The sequence below is a fragment of the Opisthocomus hoazin genome, chromosome 6, assembly GCF_030867145.1.
Source record: "Opisthocomus hoazin isolate bOpiHoa1 chromosome 6, bOpiHoa1.hap1, whole genome shotgun sequence".
NCBI classification, from domain to species: domain Eukaryota; kingdom Metazoa; phylum Chordata; class Aves; order Opisthocomiformes; family Opisthocomidae; genus Opisthocomus; species Opisthocomus hoazin.
This window is the reverse complement of record NC_134419.1, coordinates 52,481,686-52,506,483: the sequence shown is the minus strand read 5'-3', so window position 1 is coordinate 52,506,483 and position 24,798 is coordinate 52,481,686. Positions and strand designations below refer to the sequence as shown.

The 24,798-nt window shown below is 40.3% G+C and overlaps 1 protein-coding gene across 2 annotated transcripts in view; it reads left to right on the top strand.

Annotated features, from left to right (window-relative positions):
- Positions 1–24,798, top strand: part of CTNNA3 (catenin alpha 3) — a 577,723-nt gene that overhangs the window by 406,791 nt on the left and 146,134 nt on the right. For both annotated transcript variants that reach the window (XM_075423092.1, XM_075423093.1), the window contains one exon: positions 4,010–4,166. In XM_075423092.1, the coding sequence (XP_075279207.1) occupies positions 4,010–4,166 (157 nt within the window). The remainder of the gene's footprint in view (positions 1–4,009; positions 4,167–24,798) is intronic.

Genomic DNA, 24,798 nt, shown 5'->3' with positions numbered 1-24,798 from the left:
TGCCAAAGGTAGTACTGTAACAGGAAAATGCTGAATGCTTATCTTTATAGAAATGAACTCTAATAAGCTCATAAATTCCCTGTTTTAAATTTTTGCAAAAAAAAGAAAAACATCCATTCTTGCAGAGCCCACAGTAGAAGCAATGTATGTAAACAGAAATTCAAACCTTCAGCAGCTTGAGTGGTCTGGTGACTTAATTGAGAAGCCAGAAGGAATTGGCTATGAAAGCATAAAGTTCTGCAGGAGGAGACCCTGTGTTTCCAAAGAAGTGAAGATGCACATGAATAGTGCACATGGGAATATAGGCGTGGGGTTTGTGACAGTAGTTTGCTTATGCCTAGAAGGCAGGCACCTTTGTTGGTGTCTTTGAATAGGGCTTCAAAGTCCCTGATGAGTCGTTTTTAATACCTGCAGGTGAGGTGTAAATGATCAGTCAGCATTGCTGTGCTATTGCTCTTTTTCAGATGTTAGAAAAGATATGTGATTTTAGGAGTGCTTCAAGCTGTACTCAACGTTCATTTTGGAGAGCTTCTCTTCTAATCTTCCTGGAAGTTACTATGATTCTCTCCTGCATTTTATTGGAGGAGAGAACGTTATTTACAAACTGAAATATGAGGCACCTTCTGCACATTCAGTATTTCAACTGTGTATGTTTCCTGGCAATTGCATTTAAAGAAAACAATAAATGAGAGTGGGGAATTGGGATTGTGTTTTTCACATAAAAGCCATAAATGGTGTGCCTGTTTTTAGGGGTGGGATCATACACCATCAAGACAGATCTGCCACCAAATGATACAGCTGATAGATGCTTTTGTTGCAGACTTTGTAGATCTGGAGTATGAATAAAATAAAATTGTATAACACATAACAACGGGGCTCTGTTGAAAGGATGACTGAAAATTATGGAGAAAACTCTGTGCTTAGCACAAACCGACTTATAGTCAGAAAAGGAAAAAAGAGTGGTCAGTTCTAAGTCCTTACTGGGCCTGGCTAGAGCAGTGTTCTGTCATCTGCTTGTAACATCTACTATTTTAAAAGTCAATGGCTTTCTTCTAATGATTCAGCATGAAATCAGCCTTATTTTAGATTAGCCTGTCGACTTCATTATGTGTGTGCTATATGGCTTGTGAGCTATACTTTTTTAAAAAACAGTTTCATGGGCAACCTGCTGAAAACGTAGCCGGCGGTGATGGATTTTGAGGCGCTTTTTATTTTTTTATTATTTTAAAGAGTGTTGCATATTCTCAGAGGTGCAGATCAAGTGATGATGATTGTCGTCAGATATTTTTAAAACAACAAGCTGTGCAATTTTACACAAAATACTGATCAGACTCAGGATTTTCAGACTGTAATTGCTCAACTGTTGAGCACTTTTTTCCTATAGCATGCACTTTTTGCATTTAATCAGAATTGGCTTGATTCTTTACTTCGGTTCTTTACTAAAATTTTAAATTCTTTTCTAAATTTGGGTAGTTTGATAGCATGTTCATTAGGGCAGGTGCGTGGTGCTGTGCTGTATATATGAAGGCAAAATTTGTTGTCAAAAACCTGAAAGTTGAATGAATTAAATAACGTGGGTATTAGTAATCTGAAAAATGGGGAAGGTGGCAACTTCAGCTTTATTCAGTGTATTTTGTGGGTTTCTGCATAACTTTGCAGGTGTTTTGTCAAAATAGGAAGGTTCTGCAATGGAGATTGCCGCTAAACGAATAGTAGTTCTGAGATGGTGTTGCTCCTGGTGGATTACGTTCAGACAACAATTAAATATTTTTGAATTTGAATATATTCATTATGTCATTATTTAAAATAAAGTAACAACTGTATGACGATTCGATTCCTGTTGTATGAAAACATGTAGTAAATCATTCTGGTATGTTTGTGTGATGCTGCATGTGTGTGCTATTTTATGCAACAGCTGACATGTTAATAATGTAGTTTTCCTCAGTTCAGCAATTAGTGTGCTTGAGATTTTAATCTTAGGCAAATTACTGTTTAAAGTCTCAGAGAATTTAAGGTAAACGGAGAGCCTTTTGCCTGCAAAAAGTTGAGTCAGTGTTTATTTGGTTTGTGTGGGTGTTTTTGTTGTGTTCTTTTTCGACTTTTTCGCTTCTTGTAATTTAAAGATTGTTCTTTGCTTTTCGTGATGCACATGGAGTGGTTTATTCATTTAATCTATGCAGCTCTTCTGTTTCTCTTCAGTCTCCCCTTCTCTAGACTGACTTCATTTTTTTTCAGTCTTTTCTCACCGTTCTGTGGTTTTTAGATCGATGATGATGATGATAATACTGATGCTGTTCTGTCTTCAGTGGGAGAGAAAATCTGTGTCTTTCTAGAAGTATGGTGCCCCAAAATGGATAGGGTGTTCCACTTAAAAAATTTAATTGTGAAAAAGTAGACCAAAGCACTTGCCTCATGGTTTTTCAGTTATTTCTTCTGTTTATACTTCTCAGACTGTTGCTTTCTCTGACAGTACCTTATTTTTTGCAACCACTTCACATGGTGGACTTTCATTTATTGAGTGATGCACTGTAAATGCAGGTGCATTTTTGCTGCTCCCTGTCCAGTTGGTTCCAATTCTAAATTTGGTTTGCTTATTGGGATTTTTTTTCTTGCTGGAGAATGGGATGCCTTTATATTTTCACTTATGGGACAGAATTCTATTTTTTTAGATCACTTGTGAGGTTGGTGAAGAAATCTTATCCTTTTTTTCATTGTGGTTGCATCCTCTGCTCTTTCTCCAGCTGCCTGGTAAAGTATTAGGCAAGTAGTCTGTTCTTCCTTATGAAAACCAGTAGTAAAAAGACTCAATCCCAGCAGTATTCTTTTGAAAGCCTAATTGTGTATGTTCCTTCATTATGAGAGCACAAATGTGAGTAAGTCACTATTCTGATTTCACCAGCTGTGTATGTTCATGTGATATGTAAAAATACCAGCCAAACAAAACCGATTGCAGATTTAGCTTATGATCCAGAACAGGGTTAAGAGGTCTAAAATTATTATAAAGAAACATCAGATGGACGTAGGACAGGGAATTTCTTAGTTCTTTTTCTTTGGTGCAATGACTTGGCTACAGTGGCATGGTACTGAGAATGTTTCGTGAATGTATACTGTCAGTACTGGGGATTAGTGTGGTGCATTGTTTTTATTCTTCTAATTTTTTGTTTTAAATGTTGTTTTATCTCTTAAAACCATTCTCACCTTGATAAATAAACAATATTGGGAGGGGAGAAAAAAGGTTAGTGTAAGGTTAATGTTCAGCTTCTACCTGGGATATATATTAGTTTAATTTATATAATGCTTATAGATACAACATCAACAAAAAACTGTATTAAGAAAAAAAACTCTAATTAACTGATTGAAGAGGTATCTATAGAAGTAATCACTTTAAGATACAGTATTTCCATCTTCAATTAGTCTTTACTGGGAGAGACGGAATCTACCCTCTTCATGTGAACATAGTTACTATTTTTAGGCCTAACTGGTTTAAAAATATCGATCTACTGCTTTTATATAGATGTAGTATGTGTTATGTCCCATGCCATTGATCCTAAAAGAAGTATCTGTTGTCCTGGCAAAAACTTCCACTTTTGCATGACAGAGGCTGATAATATCTCTTTTAATGAAGATGCTCCATAATAAGCTCTGTGGTAACAGTTATTAAAGAGTTTAAACTGAGAGCTGAAGAGGCATATGCTGTACCGACAAGTGTGTGCCTTACGTAAGTAAAACCTTCATGATATCTGGCAAACTGGAATAGCATGAATTCTTCAGCTAAAAATGTTGGGATTTTTGCTATCCTACTCCATTAGCATCTTTGTCTACGAAGCTAAAATGGAAGTGAGCCTAAGCAACATCTGACTGGTATTCATGCAAAGAACAGAAACAGAAGCTGAGCAACACTTCTGCTTAGAGAACAGAAATGCTGCTCTGCAATTTTAAGTAAAATGTAACATTTTACTTCTGAAGACAGAATTATTTAGATATTGATTTTGTGTTTCTTTTCATACAGGTTATTAACGCTGCTTTAGCTCTTGCTGCCAGACCAAAAAGTCAAGTTGTGAAAAAAAACATGGAGATATATAGAAGTACATGGGAGAATCACATCCATGTTCTTACTGAAGCTGTGGATGATATAACAAGTATTGATGATTTTCTTGCTGTATCAGGTATGAGAATTTTCAGAATCTTATTATTCTTTTATATTCTTTGAAAAAATTTCATGACATTTCCAAAGAAAACCAATGGAAGATAAGTTAGCGTAAGGTTTTGTGATGCCGTTGCATTTCTTTAAAATGTCCCTGCACAGTAGGGACTTCTACGCTGCACAGCGTAGCTGAGTAGAAGTTACTTGAGCAAACTGTAGGTGCATGAAGCAGAATGGCTGTGTTACGGTGGGTTTATCTATCCTCATGATTTCTTTTAGCTCTAAGTTTCAAAATCCTCTCTGCAGCTGTGAGAAGTCTCCTAGAAAAGTAAGTACGTATCAGTGTGCATACACATAAAAGAGGAGACTCTCACAATATCCTGTGTTCCAATTACTTCTGTCACAGGAATTACTGTGGAACTTGGTTCCACAGTCATTTCTGTGATAGATGCAGACGTGGGAAATCATGTGGGCTACTTTTTCAAGTTGATGTGTTTAAAAACACCTCATAAACCAAAAAAGATGCACTGTACCATTTCCAGAATTTTTGGTTAAAAATATTTGTCAAACAAAATGTACTTACAAATCTCTTCACGACCTTGGTAGCAGGAAATGGTGTTTACTGAAGGAGTGAGTGTCTTAAACAGAAGGTAGAAAACAATGGTTTTACTTCTTGCAGTGTAAAGATCCTAGTTCTATGTTTTTGACTCCTCTTAAGTGAGTGTAATGTGGACATGAAGGAATAACTTGTCTCATCTTCATTAGATACAGTTTAACTTTTGTGTTTCCCTATGGCCAGTAGGCCTTGAGCTTGCACATTTTTCTCTGGGTGTTTCTGTTGGGCTCAATTCGATTTGTTAGGATTCTTTGGTTTATGCGTCAATGTAGAATGTGAATAGTTCTGCAGATGTCAGTAGTTTGAAATCATTGTAAGTGAAGTCAGAACTAAGTTCATTTTTCCAAATTATTCTTTGCTCATTAAACATGAGAGTGGACTCTTGTCTAAAAGGGATTTTAGCTTGGATATTCATTGCTCTAAACCTTACTTCTATGTCATCAAAAACACCAGCTTTACTGTGGTAACTGCAAGTTGCTGGACTGGAGTCCCCATAACTGACTGGTGTTTTTCCTTGTGTTCAGGATGTGGGTATTACAGTGCAATAACTGTAAGCAGAGATGGCTGTTCAGGCCCTTTCTGGGTCTGCCAGTGCTGGATGCAGACTTTTCCTCAGAGCATGGATGTTCTCCTTGCTTTACAGTGGTCAGTTGGTATACCGAGCAAGTGATTTAGATCTGAATGTAGAAGAATTTAGTGCAAATAAAGCGAAGCCACCAAGGTGAAGGGCTCTGGAGTGGACAACTGCGCCAGGGAACCCTTTCCTAAAGCGGCAGAATCGTGAAGTCAAAAGTGCAGGGAGGGAGAAGGCATCCCCCCCCACCCCCCTCAGAGCAGGCAGGAGTCAGCTCCTAACGAGCAGGCAGCTCTGACTCAGCGGGGGCGCAGTCAGCGGTGACGGAGGCGTGACCCTCCTGAGTACAAGAGCAAACCCTAGGGAGCGCGACGACCAGGGTGGGCAAACAGGGTGTGACGTATCAGAAGGGTGTGATGTGGCAGTTGGCGTGGCAGTTCACGCAGGCGGGGCATGCAGGGAATGCAGAGGCCCTCCCCCAGCTGCCAAGGCAAGCTCAGGAAACTCATCTGCAGGAAGGAAGCCCAGCCATGGCACCCCACCGTCAGAAGGCTGCTTCTTCTCTGCTGGTCAGAAAGGAAGCCTCAACCCAGACTGAGGTCCCTGGAAAGCATGCAGCTGTCCAGGTCTCTGGCTGCAGCGAGTGCCACCAGCTAGCACAGGAAACAGACAACAGCAAAGGTAATAACTGCATAAGGTGCGACCAGGTGGACTATCTACTCTGCCTGGTGGCAGAGCTAAGAGAAGAGGTAGATAGGCTACGGAGCATCAGGGAGGCAGAGCAGGAGATCGACTGGTGGAGCCGTGCCCTGACAACCCAGGAGTGTACCCAGGAACAACCTGTAAAAAAGGCCTGGGACCAAAGGGCACTAGTAACCTCCCACCATCAGGCTGAAGGAAGGGACGCAAAGGAAAACAGCGAGTGGAAGCGGGTCTGCAATCGGGGCAGGAGGCGAACCCTTCACTTGCCCACCACATCCCCACAGGTGCCTCTGCATAATAGGTATGAGGCTCTAGATGTGGAGGACAAGACGGTGGATGGTGCAGGGGTTGACCCATCCACATCGGAGGAGGCACAAAGATCAGAAGGACTTCCCTCTCGTATTACTACCAGCTCCACAAGGAGGAAGAGAAGAGTCATAGTTGTAGAAGACTCTCAGCTGAGGGGAACAGAGGGTCCGATATGCCGGGCAGACCCTCCTCTCAGGGCTAAGTCTGTTGCCTCCCGGGAGCACGGGTCAAAGACATTGCTAGGAAACTTCCTAGACTGGTCCAACCCTCAGACTATTATCCTCTGCTGCTCTTCCACGTGGGTGCGGACGAAGCTGCAGTAAGTAGCCCGAGGGTAATTAAAAAAGAATTCAAAGCCCTAGGACAATTAGTAAAGGAATCTGGAGCACAGGTTATCTTTTCATCGCTCCTTCCAGTGGTGGGCAGAGACGTTGAGCGACATAGGTAGACTCAGTCTATTAACACATGGCTCCGTGACTGGTGTCACCGCCACAACTTTGGGTTCTTTGACCATGGGATGACATACACAGCACCAAGCTTGCTGGCATCAAATGGGAACCAGCTTTCTCAAAGGGAGAAGAGGATCTTTGCCCAAAAGCTTGCGGGGCTCATTGACAGGGCTTTAAACTAGAGGTGAAGGGGGAAGGGGAACCTATCAGGCTTGCCAGCGACAGGCTAGGGGAGGATACACAATGGTTAGAGGGATGGGGGGCTAGTAGGAGCCCTCAACCCGTTACCCAGCAGCGTGCGAGGGACACTGCAGCAATGTGGAAGACTTGCGGAAGGGAGCTGGAGGCGCCTGAGGTATCAGGTGCCAACTAGAAAATACCCATGAAGCACCTCAAGGGAAAAAATGGGTGCTCTGCTATGAAGGTAACGAGGCTGACAGCTCAGATAAAATGCCTCTATATAAACGCACGCAGCATGGGAAACAAACAGGAGGAGTTGGAATCAGTCGTGCTGCTGGAAAGTTACAACCTGATTGCCATCACGGAAACTTGGTGGGATGAATCCCACGACTGGAATGTGGCTCTTGATGGCTACAGGCTGTTCAGAGGGACAGGCGAGGAAGGAGGGGCGGAGGCGTTGCCCTTTACATCAAGAAAACATTACAGAGTGAAGAGCTGTCCCTGAAGAATAACCACGAGCAGGTTGAAAGCTTATGGGTAAGAATCAGAGAGAGAGGTAACAAAGGGAACCTAGTGGTTGGTGTCTACTACAGGCCGCCAGATCAAGAGGAGCTGACAGACGAAGCGTTCTTCCTCCAACTCCAGGAGGCTTTGCGCTCACAGGCTCTCGTCCTACTGGGGGACTTCAACCACCCCGACATCTGCTGGAAAAGCAACATGGCAAGCTGTAGGCAATCCAGCAGGTTCCTAGAATGCATTGAGGACAATTTCTTAAGTCAGGTAATAAGCACCCCTACCCGAGGGGATGCGATACTAGACCTGGTGGTCACCAATGCAAGTGAGCTTGTTGGGGATGTCAAGATCGGAGGCAGCCTGGGCTGCACTGACCATGCGCTGGTGGAACTACTGCTACTGAGTGAAATGGGAGTAACGAAGAGTATAGTCAGGACCCTAAATTTTAGGAGGGCAAATTTCCAGCTCTTCAAGGAGATAGTCAGAAGGACTCCCTGGGAAACGGTACTCAGGGACAGGGAAACAGAACAGAGCTGGCAGGTCTTTAAGGATGTATTCCACAGAGCGCAAGAGCTCTCGATCCCCAAGTGTAAGAAGTCGGGCAGAGAAGGGAAGAGACCAGCATGGCTGAGGCAAGAGATCCTGGTCAAACTAAGGAAGAAGAGGGAACTGCACAGGCAATGGAAGCAGGGACTGGCTTCCTGGGAAGAGTATAGGGAAGCTGCCCGGTTGTGTAGGGATGGGGTCAGGAAGGCCAAGGCACAGCTGGAGCTGAACTTGGCAAGGGATGTGACAAATAACAAGAAGGGCTTCTACAGGTATGTCAGTCGGAAAAAGATGGTCAAAGAAAGCATACCCCCGCTCATGAATGAGACCGGCAAACTGGCAACAGCAGATGAGGAGAAAGCTGAGGTACTCAACAATTTTTTTGTCTCAGTCTTCACTGACAGCCTCTCTCCTCACCCCTCCCGAGTCGATGGGTGGCATGAAGGAGGCCAGGAGGGTAAAATCCCTCCAGCTGTAAGTGAAGATCAGGTTCGGGACCTCCTGAGGAACCTAAACATACAGAAGTCCATGGGACCTGATGAGGTGCATCCCAGAGTCCTGAGGGAACTGGCTGATGTAGTTGCCAAGCCACTCTCCATGATATTTGAAAAGTCATGGCAGTCAGGGGAAGTTCCCAGTGACTGGAAAAAGGGAAACATTGTGCTCCTTTTCAAAAAGGGTAGAAAGGAAGACCCTGGGAACTACTGACCTGTCAGCCTCACCTCTGTGCCTGGGAAGATCATGGAACAGATCCTCCTAGAAGATATGCTAAGGCACATGGAGGCCAGGGAGGTGATTCGAGACAGCCAGCATGGCTTCACCAAGGGCAAGTCCTGCCTCACCAACCTAGTGGCTTTCTATGATGGTGTAACAACAAGGGTGGACAAGGGAAAACCTATGGATGTCATCTATCTGGATTTTTGTAAAGCCTTTGACACGGTCCCCCACAACATCCTTCTCTCTAAATTGGAGAGCCATGGATTTGATGGGTGGACCGTTCGGTGGATAAGGAATTGGTTGGATGGTCACAGCCAAAGGGTAGTGATCAACGGCTCAATGTTCAGATGGAGACCAGTGACGAGTGGAGTCCCTCAGGGGTCCGTACTGGAACCAGTGGTGTTCAATATATTCATCAATAACATGGACAGTGACATCGAGTGTACCCTCAGCAAGTTTGCAGATGACACCAAGCTGAGTGGTACGGTTGCTACACCAGAAGGAAGGGATGCCATCCAGAGGGACCTGGACAAGCTGGAGAGGTGGGCTTGTGTGAACCTCATGAGATTCAACAAGACCAAGTGCAAGGTCCTACACCTGCAGATCCATCTTCGGTAGAATCTGGAGAAGATATGGTATTATTCACATTTTTAGTATTGTGTACAGACAAGTATGCTACAACGTATGTGGAGGGGTCCCCCAATTCAACTCCTTACAGAAATTGAACTGAACTGTCTTGAATAGATAAAGACTTCTGAGACTGCTAAGGAAGTTCTGTGATAGGACTGAAGATCGTTCAGGATTACTTGAGAAGGCAAAAAGAAATAATCTTTTAACTGGAGAACTGGCATGAGTCAGTTACTGCTGGCAAGAGGGAGAAAAGTCACAGTTCACTGCTATTATATTGTTGTGCTGGTGTGTTTTACAGGCTGTCAGAGGAGGTCTAAGGAGATGGCTTTGCCTCTGAATGGGATTGAGAAGAGCACACTGCAAATGTGGAATGTCAAGGAATTCTCTAAAAATCTGAAATTGTGTAAGCTAGACAAGTGTTTCCAGTCTCTTAATCCTTCCCCTGAAACCTAAGAATACGTTAAAGTCTTTCCAAGCGTAATGGGATACAGTGAGATACCATGATGTTAGAACAGAAATTGCCTTTTAATGTAAACCTGTGCCATCAGAAACTGCTTCTAATTCATGGAAAGCAGTAAAAGATAAGACGCTGTCATAAAACTGTTGGAGAAAGCAGTTTCTGTGAGTCCAGATGGTCTTGTGGTCCCAACAAAAACAAAAGCAAAGGGGCCACATATTTTGCTGCCATGATCTTGTAGTTTTTATTTGATTTCCGTGAAGCTTCCTCAGTTTAACACTAGCAAAAATAAACAGTAAAAAAGAAACTTACCTTATGTTGTTTTTCCAAAGGTCCAGTTCTAAGAAAGTAATTCACTTAACACAGAGGGAGCAAGTAAGCAGCTTCATTTCTTCCCTGACATTGTAGCTTCAGATCTGAAGCCCCTGCTGCTACTGCAGTTTCTACATTTCGAAGAGATCTGTAAGAGTAGATTAGGAAACACAGTGTCAGGTGAACTTTCTTAACACGTAGTGTAGCATGTACAAAATGGCAAAATAGGATAATAGAATCGAAGAATAAAAGACATTAGAAGAGAACTCTGGAGATTATCTACGAAAGCAGAGCAGGACAAACTACAAATTTCCTACAGAAATTTCATTTGAAACTTCTTTAGTCGTAAGCGATCCAAATCTTGGATTTTTTCTTTGGTCTTAATTATTAGTGTACAGCAAAGCTTAAGCAATGCAACACTTAAGCAGTTATTAATCTACGGCAATAATATCTAAAAAAGTCTGCTTGACCGTTCTCTTCTCTCAGTTGCATCACTGAGAGTGCAATTCATCTGAGCCAGAGCAACTAAAGTAGGTTCATATAAATGTATTATCATAGAAGTTTTTAGGATTGTATAAAAGATGGCAAAGTTAAAAATAATACTAAGTGTATCATATCCGTATCTTGAACAGAGAGTTATTGCATTTACATGCATTTCATAGACATTGAAAAATATTGATGATATGCTGCTTATAAAAACTGAAAGCAATTATTAAATTGCTTGAGTCTTCAAAAAAGATTTTTCATGTTTAATTTTTCAGTTGTGTACAAATCTTTTTGAGAGGCAGAAAGGGGAGCTCTGTGCCTTTTAAAAATCTAAACCACTGCACTACTAAAATGAAGCGGATGTGTATGTATGTGTACATATGTGTACATCCATATCTGTGTTCTGTATGTATACACACACACACATATGCTTGCCCATAACTATATATATTTGAGCACTGTGAATTATTGCAAGACTTTTCTAAGCTGATGATACTGACTGGAATTAGGACTTCCTGGATGCCCTGTGGTAATGCAGTAGTTGTGTTGTGGTGAAAATCATAATGCAACTAAGACAGAAAGCATACCCTTTTTATTTGCTTAAAATTATTTACTGAACTGAGGAACTGAAAGTTATAGGAGCTCACCATTATTTGATACAAAAATAACTGCAGGTAGCATCATTGTAAAGCTCTTTTTGTTTTCAAGTATTTCAGTATATTAAATCAACATTTAAGTAGATGGAAAGAAAAAAATTTATGTTATTTACATGAAAACATATTTCAAAATATTTTGACCATATATTGATGTTTCAGAATTTGCTTCAGTAAAAGTAGGCTGCCTTCTTACTTAATGTAGTCACCGTGCCATGTTGGAAGCTCTGAAATGGCCATGTGATTGATTATCCTTCCCCTTCTTAGGTTTCAGTCTCGTATCGCTGAAGCACTGTGGGGGGGGGAAACCTGGGACTTTATTATTTCTGTGTAGTACTGAGTTCAAAACTTTTGTAAGAGGTCCGTGGCAGAAACCTCTTGAATTCTTAGACTCCTTGTTGACTGAATTTCATAGTGGCTCAGTTTCTGTTTGGTAATTTTCTTCTCTAAGCTGTTTTGGATTTTAAGTGCTATTTTTGGTTTTTTACATCCTTTGGAAGAGCTGTGTGAGATGGAGTTCTGTGTCTCAACTCTATCTGCCTGCATTATGTGTGTTCCTTGTAGGCTTTCTGTTAATTTCTGTTGTATGATTGCTTGCGGAGATTTGTTGATTTAAATTTGGTACAATTCTTTCCTCTCCTACTCCCCTAAGGTCATGAGTCTAAGCAGTTCTGTTAATCTTACCAAAGTTTACCGTTAAAGGAACTTATATTATGGAGTCATAGTCTTTCCATATAGTTCCCTCTCAGTTAAAACCAAGCCAGTCTTTTTCTATGAATCGTAACCTCTGTTCTTAACAAAAGCAATTCTTAAATAGGTGACTTTTTTTTTTTTTGACAAAACATGATGAGCATTTATTTTTCAGTCTACAGCTGAATGCATTTCCTGAGATTAATAGCTTAATTTAATCTCAATTTTTTTAAATTTTGTACTCAGTGGACAGAGATATGTTTATTTGTAGATATTTGGGAGAGCATCACTACTTCTTCTGGATGATTCAGTCTTTTTCGGCTGCATACAGAATTAGTTTTTTGGAGATTAGACTGACATAAAATTTTATGAATTCTCCACTTGATCTTCCAGTCTGATGTATTTCCTCTTGGTGGCTAGGTTTCTAATAACTTTCAAAGTTTGTTTTTTTCAAATCTATAGCAGATCCCTAGCATTATCCAATCTCACGCAACAAAAGCTGATCTTTCCTATACTTCTCCAAAATGACTTTGAATCAACTGTATTTTTTTTAAAAATCATGCTATCCTTTTAGTTCCTGTGACTTTTCACATCCCTAACATACAATTATATGTAACTACATTTCCAGTTTTTGTAATATTCTGTGAAATCACACATTCTTCCTTATCTCTGCCCTGTAGTAGTTACACTGCTGTTGAGCCATTGTTCTTCATTATCCAGTATCATATTCTGTATAGAGTATTCTTAAGAAAGAATTTCTTTTATGTTGTCTGTCCTTTTAATCTCATCGTATTAGTTTTCCTAGGATTGTGTCATAGTCTACCCAGTGCTGCTGTTTTCTTTTTTTTCTGCGACCTCAAATCATCTGAGACAATAATTTATACTAGCCATTACAGTCTGAGGATGGAAACAGGCCAAGATGTTAAGGGGGTGGTAATGTCTTTTTGATACTTCTAAAGGGAAGAGAAAGCTTTGTTTTTTGGTATAAAATCCCTTTTTCTTGTTTGAAATGGAAGCAGCAAACTTCAAGATGAAAATAGCTTAGGATTTAACTTACGTTAATTGATGACATTTGAAGAGAGAAGGATGATGAGTACCAGAGGTAATTAACATAATTCACTCTGTCCTGCTCTGTGCATTCTGTTTGCTAACCAGAGGTCATGGTTCTTTTAGGATCTGTGTGATGACTCACACTGATCATTGCAGATCAGCAAGGAAATTGGCATCCAAACTAAAATTGCAGTCATTGTTCCAGCTTCAGGCACTCTTCTGCTGATGGATTGAGGGATGTGAAGAAAGGAGGTGCTGCAGCATGTATTATTCTTTGTGTTGGGGTCATGTTGCACTGGAATCACATTGAATTATTTCTTAATTTTTTGATCTATATCGGCTATTTTATAATTGCAGAAATTCTTACATAATGGAGTTCCATAAATAAGTTGGTCATGCAGTAGAGAAACATTGTGTGATGAACAAGTTAATACAAGGGAAAACAACTTAGCTGTTCACAGTGTTAATTTCTGATGTGTATTCATTATCACGTTTTTAAATTGTTTTGTGCTTACTTATTTTATCTGGATTGATTGAGGCATGTTGGTTTTCTTTTGTGTAGTAACTGATGTTATTCCCCAGGTTTATTGCCAGAAAGTTTGGCAGGTAAAAGGAACTTCTTGCTGATCCATTGGTTTGAATTGGGTGACAAATTCTGGATAGGAGACAACTGGAAAGAGAATGGAGATTAGATATGATAGGTTTTGCAGCTCTTTGTATATCGTGCCTTCCTGCCAAAATACAGGTTCTAATTCTCATGGCATCCTCTGTCCTTCACTGCACTAAATCAGTGTCTAGAAACAGAGTGTATTTTTGTGCTCTTTGTGCCATTAGTTACTAGAGAACGCATCGTACGTGTCAGATGTAGTATTTTTATCCTTGCACACTCATAACTTGTACAACTAGTTGTTGCAATGTACCTTTTGACATCAGTGTTGAATTGTGATACTAACCTTGCCAAAACCAATCTTCCCTCTGATCTCTGCTTTGATGATCGTCTGGGATTTTTGCATGTAAAAAATTGCTAGAAGTATAAGCCTAGACATGGCAAGAGCTCTTTGTAGAGGTGCCATTTATGATTAAGGTCGTTGTAAACAACATTCTAGGACATTGCAGGTAAGGCTGTAAAACTTCAATACTTTGTCTGCTAGTTTAGTGGAACCACCTGCAAACAGAAACAGTGCAGCACCTCTGCATTTTTTTCAGATGCACTTTATTCTGTTGTGTTTTTATTCAGTGATTTAGGAATGTGTGTTAGCTTTCATCTTTCTGAACACCTACACTAAGCCTGCATTAAGGAAGATGCTAGTCTGAGGTTATTGCAGTTCAGGTACTTCTCCAGTCAGTTCTTCTCAGGTACTTGTTTTATGCTTTACTAGTCACTTGTTCTTTGCTAAGATATACAGTTGCGCTTAAGCCACATATAGTGTGTTGGAAGTAATTGGGTCTAATCAGATTTGTATGCTATTTTGTTGTCTTGAGGGGTTTTGCCTTTTGCCTCTGGGGTTATGTCTTTCTCTTTGCAATTTAAAAATTTGTCTCTGAGCCACAAGAGGAGGAAGTCTAATGAGTGAAATCTTCCTTCTATTGCTGAACAGGTTGCATAGAGACCACCCAGCAGATTTTAAGGAGCATCACTGAAGAAGTGAATTATTTCCTACCTATATCTGCTAGTAAATAGTTAGTCATATTGTAGAGAGAGCGAGGACAATTGAAACATCTCCAACATTGCTACTTCAGATATTTGCAGTAACTTTACTATTGTAGTACTACAACAGAGCACTATGCACTCATCAAAGCCATGAATAATACCTTTAAGGCTGTTCACTTCATGCATCACTGCAGTTGTAGGAGTGACTGCGTATTTGTGCATTGGTATGTGTATGATTGAATTACTGTGGGTAATGTGCTCTCTAATATTAATTACTTTCAATTTATGGTAGTTGGACTTTACCTGTGACTGTTGTAATTGAGCAGATGGGGATTTTATGAACCCAGGACTTGGCTTTGGTGAGATAGTCTCCATTAACTATGGTTGCTTTTGTATTAACCCCTAAAGTAAAACAAAACGAGGTGGTTTACCATTTTTTTCAAAAATCAGATCATAAAAAGCATAAACGGAGTTCATGCCATATCAAATGTAATAAGTGAGTGTGTTTGTCTTTAGTTTAAAGTACTCTGCTGTGTGCCATAGTAGAATGAACTCTGTGGAGATGGCCTGTGACCATCAGAGGTCTCTACCATTATAGCTAGATTTAGCGGGGTCCTAAAGTTTCTTTCCTTTGCTGAAGCCTGTAGAGGCCAATGTGCTGTTAGATCATGTGTGTACTTCCCTTAAATTCCACATGCAGATTTTATTTAAAAATCTTGCATAACTTTTAGCTATATTTATACGCCACTTACCTGCACAAAGACCTCGTGCTTTATTTTCATAAATGCGCGTGTAAGCAGAATCTTGGGCCTGTTGATTCTACTGCCACGGAAAATCCACTTTGTTCCTTGTCCCTGATGCCCATTTACTAACACCATCCATTTATTCTTTATGGATATTGAAAAGTTCTCATTCAGTGGGACTCTGGAATTAAAAGATCTAAGGTGCTCTGTGGTGCTTGTTTGGAAAGCTGAGATTGCCCTTATTTTAACCTTGTAATGTTGCTACATCTTCTGTTATGTTAAAAAAATGCATTTGATGAATACTGCTCAGATACAATGAATCATAAGGCCAGGCCTCAGTCAGTAAGTATTTATAGCATTACATTTTAGATTTTGATCGGGCTCATGTTTCAAATTACTTTGAACAGTTACAATCATTAAGATGGCAATCTGGACAGTTGAAGTCACTCAAATGGCAAAATGTACTGTAAGTACTTGGACAAGGGTGAAGGGAATGATTCAGATTTCTGGCTTCCTTATCTTTTTTGATATAATTAGTTTTCCTTCGATGGTTCAAAGTTGTGTTTGAGTTTATCACTACTTTTCCAGTCTATGTAGCATGTTTACAGATGAATGCATCACAAAAATTGCCAGTTATAGATTCACTTTTAGCATAGCTATGGAGATAGGGATCAAAGTAAGATGCTATTGAGAGACTTAAGATTAAATTTAATGATTTCATGCTGGCTTTTTGGCACATGCAAGAGCAAAATACCATGCCATGCTTTTTGAAAGTAAGTGGTGATGTAGGCACTTATTTATGGTGAAATGGTATTCAAACAGAAAGGCAAATTACACAGTGGGTTTCAATACTATTTATCTCAAATTTGCTTGGTCCAACTATAATGTGCTTCAGGATCCATTTGAATTTGCTAAGCTAAAACAATCAAGTTCTCTCTTCATGACTCTCACCTGGAGTTTAAGAAAATGGCTTTGGATTTTTGCCTTTTTGGTGAAGACCAAAGGCTTGCTCTGTGTGTCACTGAGCATGCAGGGTTTACTTATGATGGTATAGCTTTCATCAGTTTAGTGACCCACCTGAAAGTTCTGTCAGAGCCAACATAGGACATTGCCCTTGCTGGGCATATCCTCTGATATTAGTCTCCTATATGCTTTCTTTTAACCTGTTTGTGTTCCATAACATTAAGTAACTGTTCTTTTAGTCAGTTTGCCGATGACACCAAGCTGTGTGGTGCAGTCAACATGCTGGAAGGAAGGGGTGCCTTCCAGAGGGACCTTGACAGGCTTGAGAGGTGGGCCTGTGCGAACCTCATGACATTCAGCAAGGCCAGGTGCAAGGTCCTGCACAGGGGTCGGGGCAATCCCAAGCACAAATACAGGGTGGACAGAAAATGCATTGAGAGTAGCCCGGAGGAGAAGGACTTGGGGGTGCTGGCTGACAAGAAGCTCAACATGAACTGGCAATGTGTGCTCGCAGCCCAGAAGGCCAACTGGATCCTGGGCTGCATCAAAAGCAGCATGGACAGCAGGGCGAGGGAGGAGATTCTGCCCCTCTGCTCTGGTGAGACCCCACCTGGAGTCCTCCATCCAGCTCTGGAGTCCTCAGAACAGAACACACATGGACCTGTTGGAGCAGGTCCGGAGGAGTGCCACAAAAATGATCAGAGGGCTGGAATGCCTTTCCTAGGAGGAAAGGCTGAGAGAGTTGGGGCTGTTCAGCCTGGAGAAGAGAAGGCTCCGGTGAGGCCTTGCAGCAGCCTTCCAGTACCTGAAGGGGGGGCCTGCAAGAAAGCTGGAGGGGACCTTTTTACAAGGGCAAGTAGGGATAGGACAAGGGGTAATGGCTTTAAACTGAAAGAGATCAGATATAAGGAAGAAATTCTTCACTATGAAGGTGATGAGGCACTGGCACAGGTTGTCCATAGAATCTGTGGATGCCCCCTCCCTGCCAGTGTTCAAGGCCAGGTTGGATGGAGCTCTGAGCAACCTGTTCTAGTGGAAGGTGTCCTTGCCCAAGGCAGGGGGGTTGGAACTAGATGATCTTTAACGTCCCTTCCAACCCAAACCATTATGAATCTATGATTTAAACAATTCAGAGATACATTTTGTGAAGAAGTAGGGTTTTCTGGTTTTAATCCTGCTGCTTACCGAAATGCACATTTTTAGATGGAAGTAAGGACAAGAACTGTTGGCAGCATTTACGATACAGGCATATGGATTTTGCCAGTATAGTAGACCCCTTTTTTCTTTACTGTCAGGTCTTTCCCTGAGAAATCCTTTTAATCATCATTGAGCTAGTGTGCATCTAAAATTTTCTTAATTGATGTCAGAAATTTGTATGCTTAATAGTAGTAACTAATTATAGGTCGGTGTTTTTTATAGACTTAGGGTTGTTTTTTCACTATACACATTAATTTATTGACATTGCATGGTGGTCTGTTCTATTGACTGATCATTTGGTACTGTGATAGCCATCTTCAGTTCTTTGTTGTCGACTTTGACTATCCCAGTTGAGAAAAGACAAAACTCTTCTTTGATACTTCACTACTCTTTTTGTATGTTATTCCTGAAAGTATTGAATTACACAATTTCAGTATGAATCCCTGTGGAACCGCTGGCTTATGTAATTGTGAAAACTGCTTATTTCTATCCCTTGTTTTCTGTTTTGGAAGAAGTAAGTAGCACCAAGGAAAATAGGTAATCTTATCCCATGTCATCGCAAGAGTTGCCCAGGAATAGTAGTTGCAAGACCATGTTGAAAGCTTTTTGCAAATCCAGTCTGTGATTACCAAATGAATCACTTATCCCACTGTTCGCTGATGCCTTTAAAAATCTCCAGTTTGTGATGCACGGCTTTCTACTCTCCAAAGCTATTTTGACTTTTCTTAACTACATCATATTCAGATCTCTCTCTGTTCTATTTTATATATAAGTTCCTACCAGTTTGCTCAACACAGAAATATTATACATATATCGGTTTCTGTTTTCCCTGATTCCCACAAAACTCCTCAAAAGTTATCACCATAGTAATCAATTTTTCTGAGTCTGTTATCAAGGTTAGCAGAACTTCATATGTTACTTTACAACTAGTAGTTCAACGGTTTGTTTTCAGTTTCCTTTAGATGTATGTCTTGTTTCTGGAAATTTGTTGATGCTTCTTATATCTGTTTTGTTTTAACTGAAAATCTAGAATTACCTCCTTCCTGCCTGTGGTATCCATATCCTTGCCCAGAAGTAGCAGACAGTCTGTGATACACTAATCTAAATGCAAGTTACTCTTGTAACACTGGTTGCTTAGACTGAAGGGCAAACATTATAATGGTGTCATATTTCTTCGATAATTGATGCAAATGGACCGCTTGTTTAGGTGTGTGTCCTGGGTTTGGCCAGGACAGGGTTAATTTTCACTAGACTCCAGGAAGGGGCGCAGCCGGGTGGGCTGACCCAACCCCAACCTGGCCAAATAGAGCCAGGTATTCCATACCATGTGCCGTCACGCTGGGTTCCGGTGCGGGGGAGCGAGGCGAAGGGAACTCACTCGCGGCTTGAGAGTGCGCGGCGCTGGTCCGGTCCGGGAGAGCGGCTCATGTTGTGTTTTCTTCTTATCTGTATCGTTGTTGTTCCTGTTCCCTTTGTTTGCTGTTCTGTTAAACTGCCCTTATCCCGACCCACCAGTTTCTGCCTGTTTCTTTCCATTCTCCTCCGCACCCTGGCGGGGGGAGGGGTGGCCGCGGAGCGCGTTTGTTGCCGGCCGCAGCCAAACTATAACAGTGTGCCATATCCTAGCCATTAAATTGGACCATTTATCACATCCTGATTTTTGGAAAGCATTTTGGTAAGTGTTGTTCCATGAAAACCTGCTATTTCATATTAGCATTTTTTTATGCAAGATTTTCTGTACCTGATACTAAGGTTGTGGGAATGTGTTAGTGGTGTAATAGACTAGAAGATGATTCGTGTTGAGTGCACATATTGTGCAACTGTAGAAACTAGCATAATGTGAAATAACAAAACCACATAAGGCATGGAACAATAGATAGGATATCTATGGGTTTGAGACTGGGCTAATGTATATTGCTTATGCAAGATAGAGTCCAGTGCGGTTTGAGACTGGGCTAACTATATCGCTTATAAAAAAAACACAACAAAACAACCAAGTGCGCAGCTTATAGGAAAAGGACATTTAGAGGACATCGAGGAAGAAGAGACTCTTCATCCCGAAGACTACCAGAGGAACTATAAAGACCACCAGCATCATAAAACGCATGCGTCAATAAATGGTGCCACGTAAGCACAGAGAATCAGAAGAAGGAGGAGACTTCATGGAAACGAACAGTTCGGAGAGAATATGAAGACCGCAGGTGCCATTAGAAGGTGTGTGTGTTTGTGGAGCAGCGACTCCCCGCACACCCAGCGCTGTTTGCTTGCTTTTTATTGCCTTAAGTATTAATAAAGAAAAAGATAATGCGAACAGCGTATTGTCATTTATAACAGTGGTGAGCTTCTTGCATAGCTGTAGAGGATAAGAGGAAATCAGATGTGTGAAGTCATTCAGTAAATAGGCAGGACTAAGGAGCTAAGTAGTGAGTTCAGCAGTGGACCTAGTCATTTGGAGTATTTAAACTTTCCATCCCCAAACTAAAATTCCATGCTGAATTCCTGCTCACTTTTTGCTGAATTTCAATAAGTTGGTGCTGAGACCAGGTTGTCTGCAATATTTGTTTCTCATAACAAGTTTGCAGACTACTGGCATCTCCTTCCAGAGTTTTGAAGGCTGGTTCATTTGGAATTCACTTTCTATTTGATCTGTCTGAGTTCAGATTTGGCAGCCTTTGGAGCATGGTCTAAAATGCATGGGTTTGATGCAACTTGGGATTAATTATTTGTGTGTTGATTTCCTAACAGCTTGGTTGCTAATAGCTTTCCAGCTGCAGCTGTGGCAGTAGCTTTTAGTGTTTTTGTGCATCTTTGCAATAATTGATTAGCTGGCTTTTTGTAATAAAGCCTACTGGAAACATACACAAGTGTTTTAGAAGTGGTGTCTAAATAAACATAACTGAATGATAAAGGAAGATTTTTGATCAGTGCCACGAAGAGTTTAAAGTGACAATGCTGCTATGGTGCAGAATGCTAGACTTTCTGTTTCGAGGGTGTGATACAAAATCTTTGTCTGGGAGAGCAGGTTCCAGCGCACAGTTGTGTTGTAGTTCTGAAACTTCTGGTGTGTGCTTTTACCAGCCAGGCTAGTGTGCAGCATGTTGAATCCATGTTTTCTTTAAAAATGAAACTTAAGAAAACAGACATACCTACATGCACAAGATGAGCAAAAGCAGATTGTTGAATGTGATGTTTCCTGAAGATCATCTCTTGTGAACTTGATAACAAGCAGTAGGACACTAGTGAGGTTTTCTTGATGATCAGAAGGTAGCGTACCCTTTGGAACCTCCAGCAGCTGGATAGGACATGTGCCTGTTCTCCACAAAGTTGGGAATCCTTAGAGCATCAGGGGAAAGGGGGGGAGGAAATGCAAAATCGAGGAAAGTGCTTAATTGAATTCATGGGTCACACAAAGTCTGGCTTACGTGTCCAAACTTCTATTGCCAGTAAGTTTAGCAGACATGTTAGATATGGTCCCAGAAACGTGGTGCGTGTTGGTGTAAAAAAAACCTTAAAACCAAACAAACAAAAGCCCAAACCTTACCCCTTCCAAAACCCCACAAAAGACTAGAACAAAACAACCCCACCCCCCCAAACAACAACAGCAAAAGTTGTCCGTCATTTGTATGCAAATTATAAAACCAGTAATTGAGTTATTTTGGAACCTGACTGTAATAAGGCAAACATAAAGACAATGTTCCTCCACAGTTGTCTGAAAGTACTACATTTTATAGGGAATCAAAATACAGACAGAAGCAGATAAATTTGCTTTACTGTTTTCTTGGCGTTATTTCTGACTGCAATCATACTGTTAAGTGCAGAAGATGTACTCTAGAGTAGTCTTAATTCCAGTATAAAACTTCTGTATACATATGTGTATATGTGCATGCGGGTATATACTTCAGTTTTTCTGTTTATGTTTTACTTACATTACGCATGTGGCACTGTGTGTGTATCTTCGAGCAACAACCTTCAATTTCCTTATGTATGTACTTACAAAATTGCAGCTATAATATGATGGCCTTTTCCAAATGTATCATTTTTTTGTACCAATGTGTTTAATACCTTGTCATAAACGTGACCACCACTACCACCATCCTGAAAAAACCCAAAGCAACCCCATATCCCAAAAACACCACCACCAAAACTAGTGTATGGTTATATACTGGATGTAGTGGAAGGTCAGTGTCCCTAAGAAGTGTTTGTAAAGTAATCAAGAAAAGAGATGGCCAAGTCGGGCTACCTATGTAAAATGTAAACCATATTGCACAGTATAAATACCTCACTGGGATATAAGCTTCATGTATGAAAAACAGTGTATTGGTTTTGCAATTCCAGATTTGTTAGCTAGAGGAAAATCAATAAAAGAAGGAAAAATGAAAAGTGAGGAGAAACAGAAGTGGGTCTGTGTTGCAGATTTTGTTTGGTCAGTGTGATTTATGTGGTTATCAATTAGTAAACACACACCTTAGGTATTTTACTGTTTATGTACGGTGCAACCAGTTCTGTGAGTCATCTTCAGTGACATGCTGATGGAAGGGGGCGGAGAATGATAAGATACATGAAATATTGCTGATGAAGTGATTTTCACATAATACAGTCATAGGAAATACCAAAAATTCTCTTAATTTTTGGTTTCTTTTTTATTGACTAATTCGGGGGGGATATTATGGCTTTCTCAGTGAGCCAAATTGATTTCTGTTCTACAAAGCAGACTCTGAAGTAAGCGTAATGGAAAGTGAATTTAATGTTTTGCCTAGTGAAAATGATGGGAAAAAAAAATGCAACCAATAACTAAAGGAAAACAAAACCAGAGTAGGTATTACAACTCTGTTTTTTACAGAGACATGCTTAAATATTCGGGGATGGCCTTGCAGGCATGATTGTTAAGGTAATACCACTGAATCTGTTTGATATAGCACACTTAGATGGTATGACCAGGGAGGTTTAATATTAAAAGAATAATAAGCTGAGGGGCATGAGGCCTTTTCTTGTTCCTGTAAAATTGCATTGATTTTGTTTGGAATGTCAAATCAAATGTTGAACACTTACACCTTGGGTACTTGTTTGAATTTTGTCTCTTTTAGCAGAGGGAGGCTGTTGAAAGCTAAAATTTTTCATGTTTCAGTTTTTAAAACCCTAAATATTAGCCTTTTACCTCCTTATTGCATTCTTATTTCTCAATTAGCTTTTGTTTTACAATTGCAAACTGTATTTGCCCATATCATACCATTCCAATCATTTTGTGCACTTCTGCTGTACTGTATAGCCTTATGCAAATAGCCTGTGCAGCTGTGTGAGTTTATATGGCTTCCTGCATAATAAATAGAGTAAAGGTGCGCTATGCTAACTATGTTGCTGGGACATTGACCCTTAAAATGATACCAGCTGACACTTCAGCGGAAAAACTGATCTTTTCTTGCTGCAAGTTTGATGCTTTGAGAGGTAACTATTTTCAACAGTAAACAACACAGTTTGCAGATGTGTATAAAGCTTCCAGCAGGAAAGCTGACAAATTTATCATAGCTTAGAATTTATCATTTTTGTAGGGAGACTGGAGTTTTGTACCCCAAATTACGTCTTATCAATTAAATGTTTTCTATCTGTTAACATTTGCCCTATCTGTGGGTTGGCTAGTATGTCAAACGGAATTATAAAGTGTTCATCAGATGTTCAGTATAGCAGATATAAAGCTGTTACAAGAGAATATTATTATAAAGTCAGTGTTTTCACCTGAACAATTATCTAAGAGTGGCAGATGGCTATTAGCTTTTGACAGTATTTTATAGACATAAATGAAATAGCTATCATTTAACATAATATGGTCTGCTTTGTTGCACACATTGTAAAACAGGTAATGCAAAAGGTCTCCAATTATACACCACTAATCTAGCCGAAGGAAATATATGATAAATTTTCATATTTGTTAATTCCCCCTCACTCCCCAGAGGAAATTAAATCTTTCTGAAAGTGATAAATTGACCAAATCCTCCAGCTGATCCAAAGACAGACTTTGAGTATTCCCTAGTAATTGCAAATTTCTTTTATGCTGTTTGGTCCAAACTAGGAAGATTGCCAGCTCTTCATTCTGTAGCATCTGCCCTGAAATTACAACATCAGCTATGCATTGATTTTCAAGGTGGATGCTATGAACTGTTTCCCTCTGATCTGTCTAGTTGTTTTACTGTTCAAAAGACAGTCATTTCCAATGAGATGAGACTGGAGCTCAATGAAAAACTCGACGTAATTCCTGGCATAAACTACTCCTTTAGATAATCCATTAGTCAGAAAACATTGCTTTTGCCATTGTAGACTTAAGGATTTATGATTTAGCAAGACCTTTCTGAGTTTTCAAGAAATATTTTTGTGAACTTAGATAATATTTTAGCTAGATTTGGATTTTGAACGCAGAATTTAGAAAGCAACAATAAATTTTCCATTTCCCATCCATGGAAGGGCAGAAAACAGATTTAATTATGCCCTGTTTAGGGCCAAGTCATATTTCACCTAAGGCAATAAAACTGCAGACTTCAGGTCTTTTCTTTTGGCAGAGCAAATGATATGGAAAATTGAATCTCTGCTTTCATAGCACTGAGAATACAACTCTTTTTTTTTTTTTTTTTTAGCCTCTGTCTGCTGTAATTCATCAGCTATGTAAGGAACTCTGCCTTCAAAAGGGGTGAGTGAGGTACAAAAGGCCAAAGACTTGTGGAGCATTTGTGTGTGACGCAGTCCTGTGCTCATGTGCTGAAGGAGAAGCCTCTCTTGCAGTTAAGAATTCTCCCCCAGACCGTTCGAGTAGACTGCTGAAAAGCTGATGGGAATGAAGAAAGAAATGAAAAAAATAAATCCCAAAGCAAAGTCACAACTTTCCTCTTCTGTAGTTCAACTACAGGAAGAAGGAAGCCTCCCAATTTATTCACCTGTGGTTTATAAAGATGAGAGAAGGGGAAACTGTGTTCTGTATTTTTTGAGAGGGAATGTTCTGAGGAGAATAATAAATGTTTTGGTTATGCATTGTTGTGTATATGTGAAGGCAACGAGCCCAGACTGAGTATAAAGAAGATGGTTTTCCTGTGTATTTTATGAACTGGATGCCACATAGCAAGGAAAATATGACATGATTTTGTAAGGCAAATAATTCTCCATTATCCGGTGGGTAAAGGGAAATGTGAAAAGTAATTATTACACTGAGGATAACAAAATGAGAAGAAAAGTC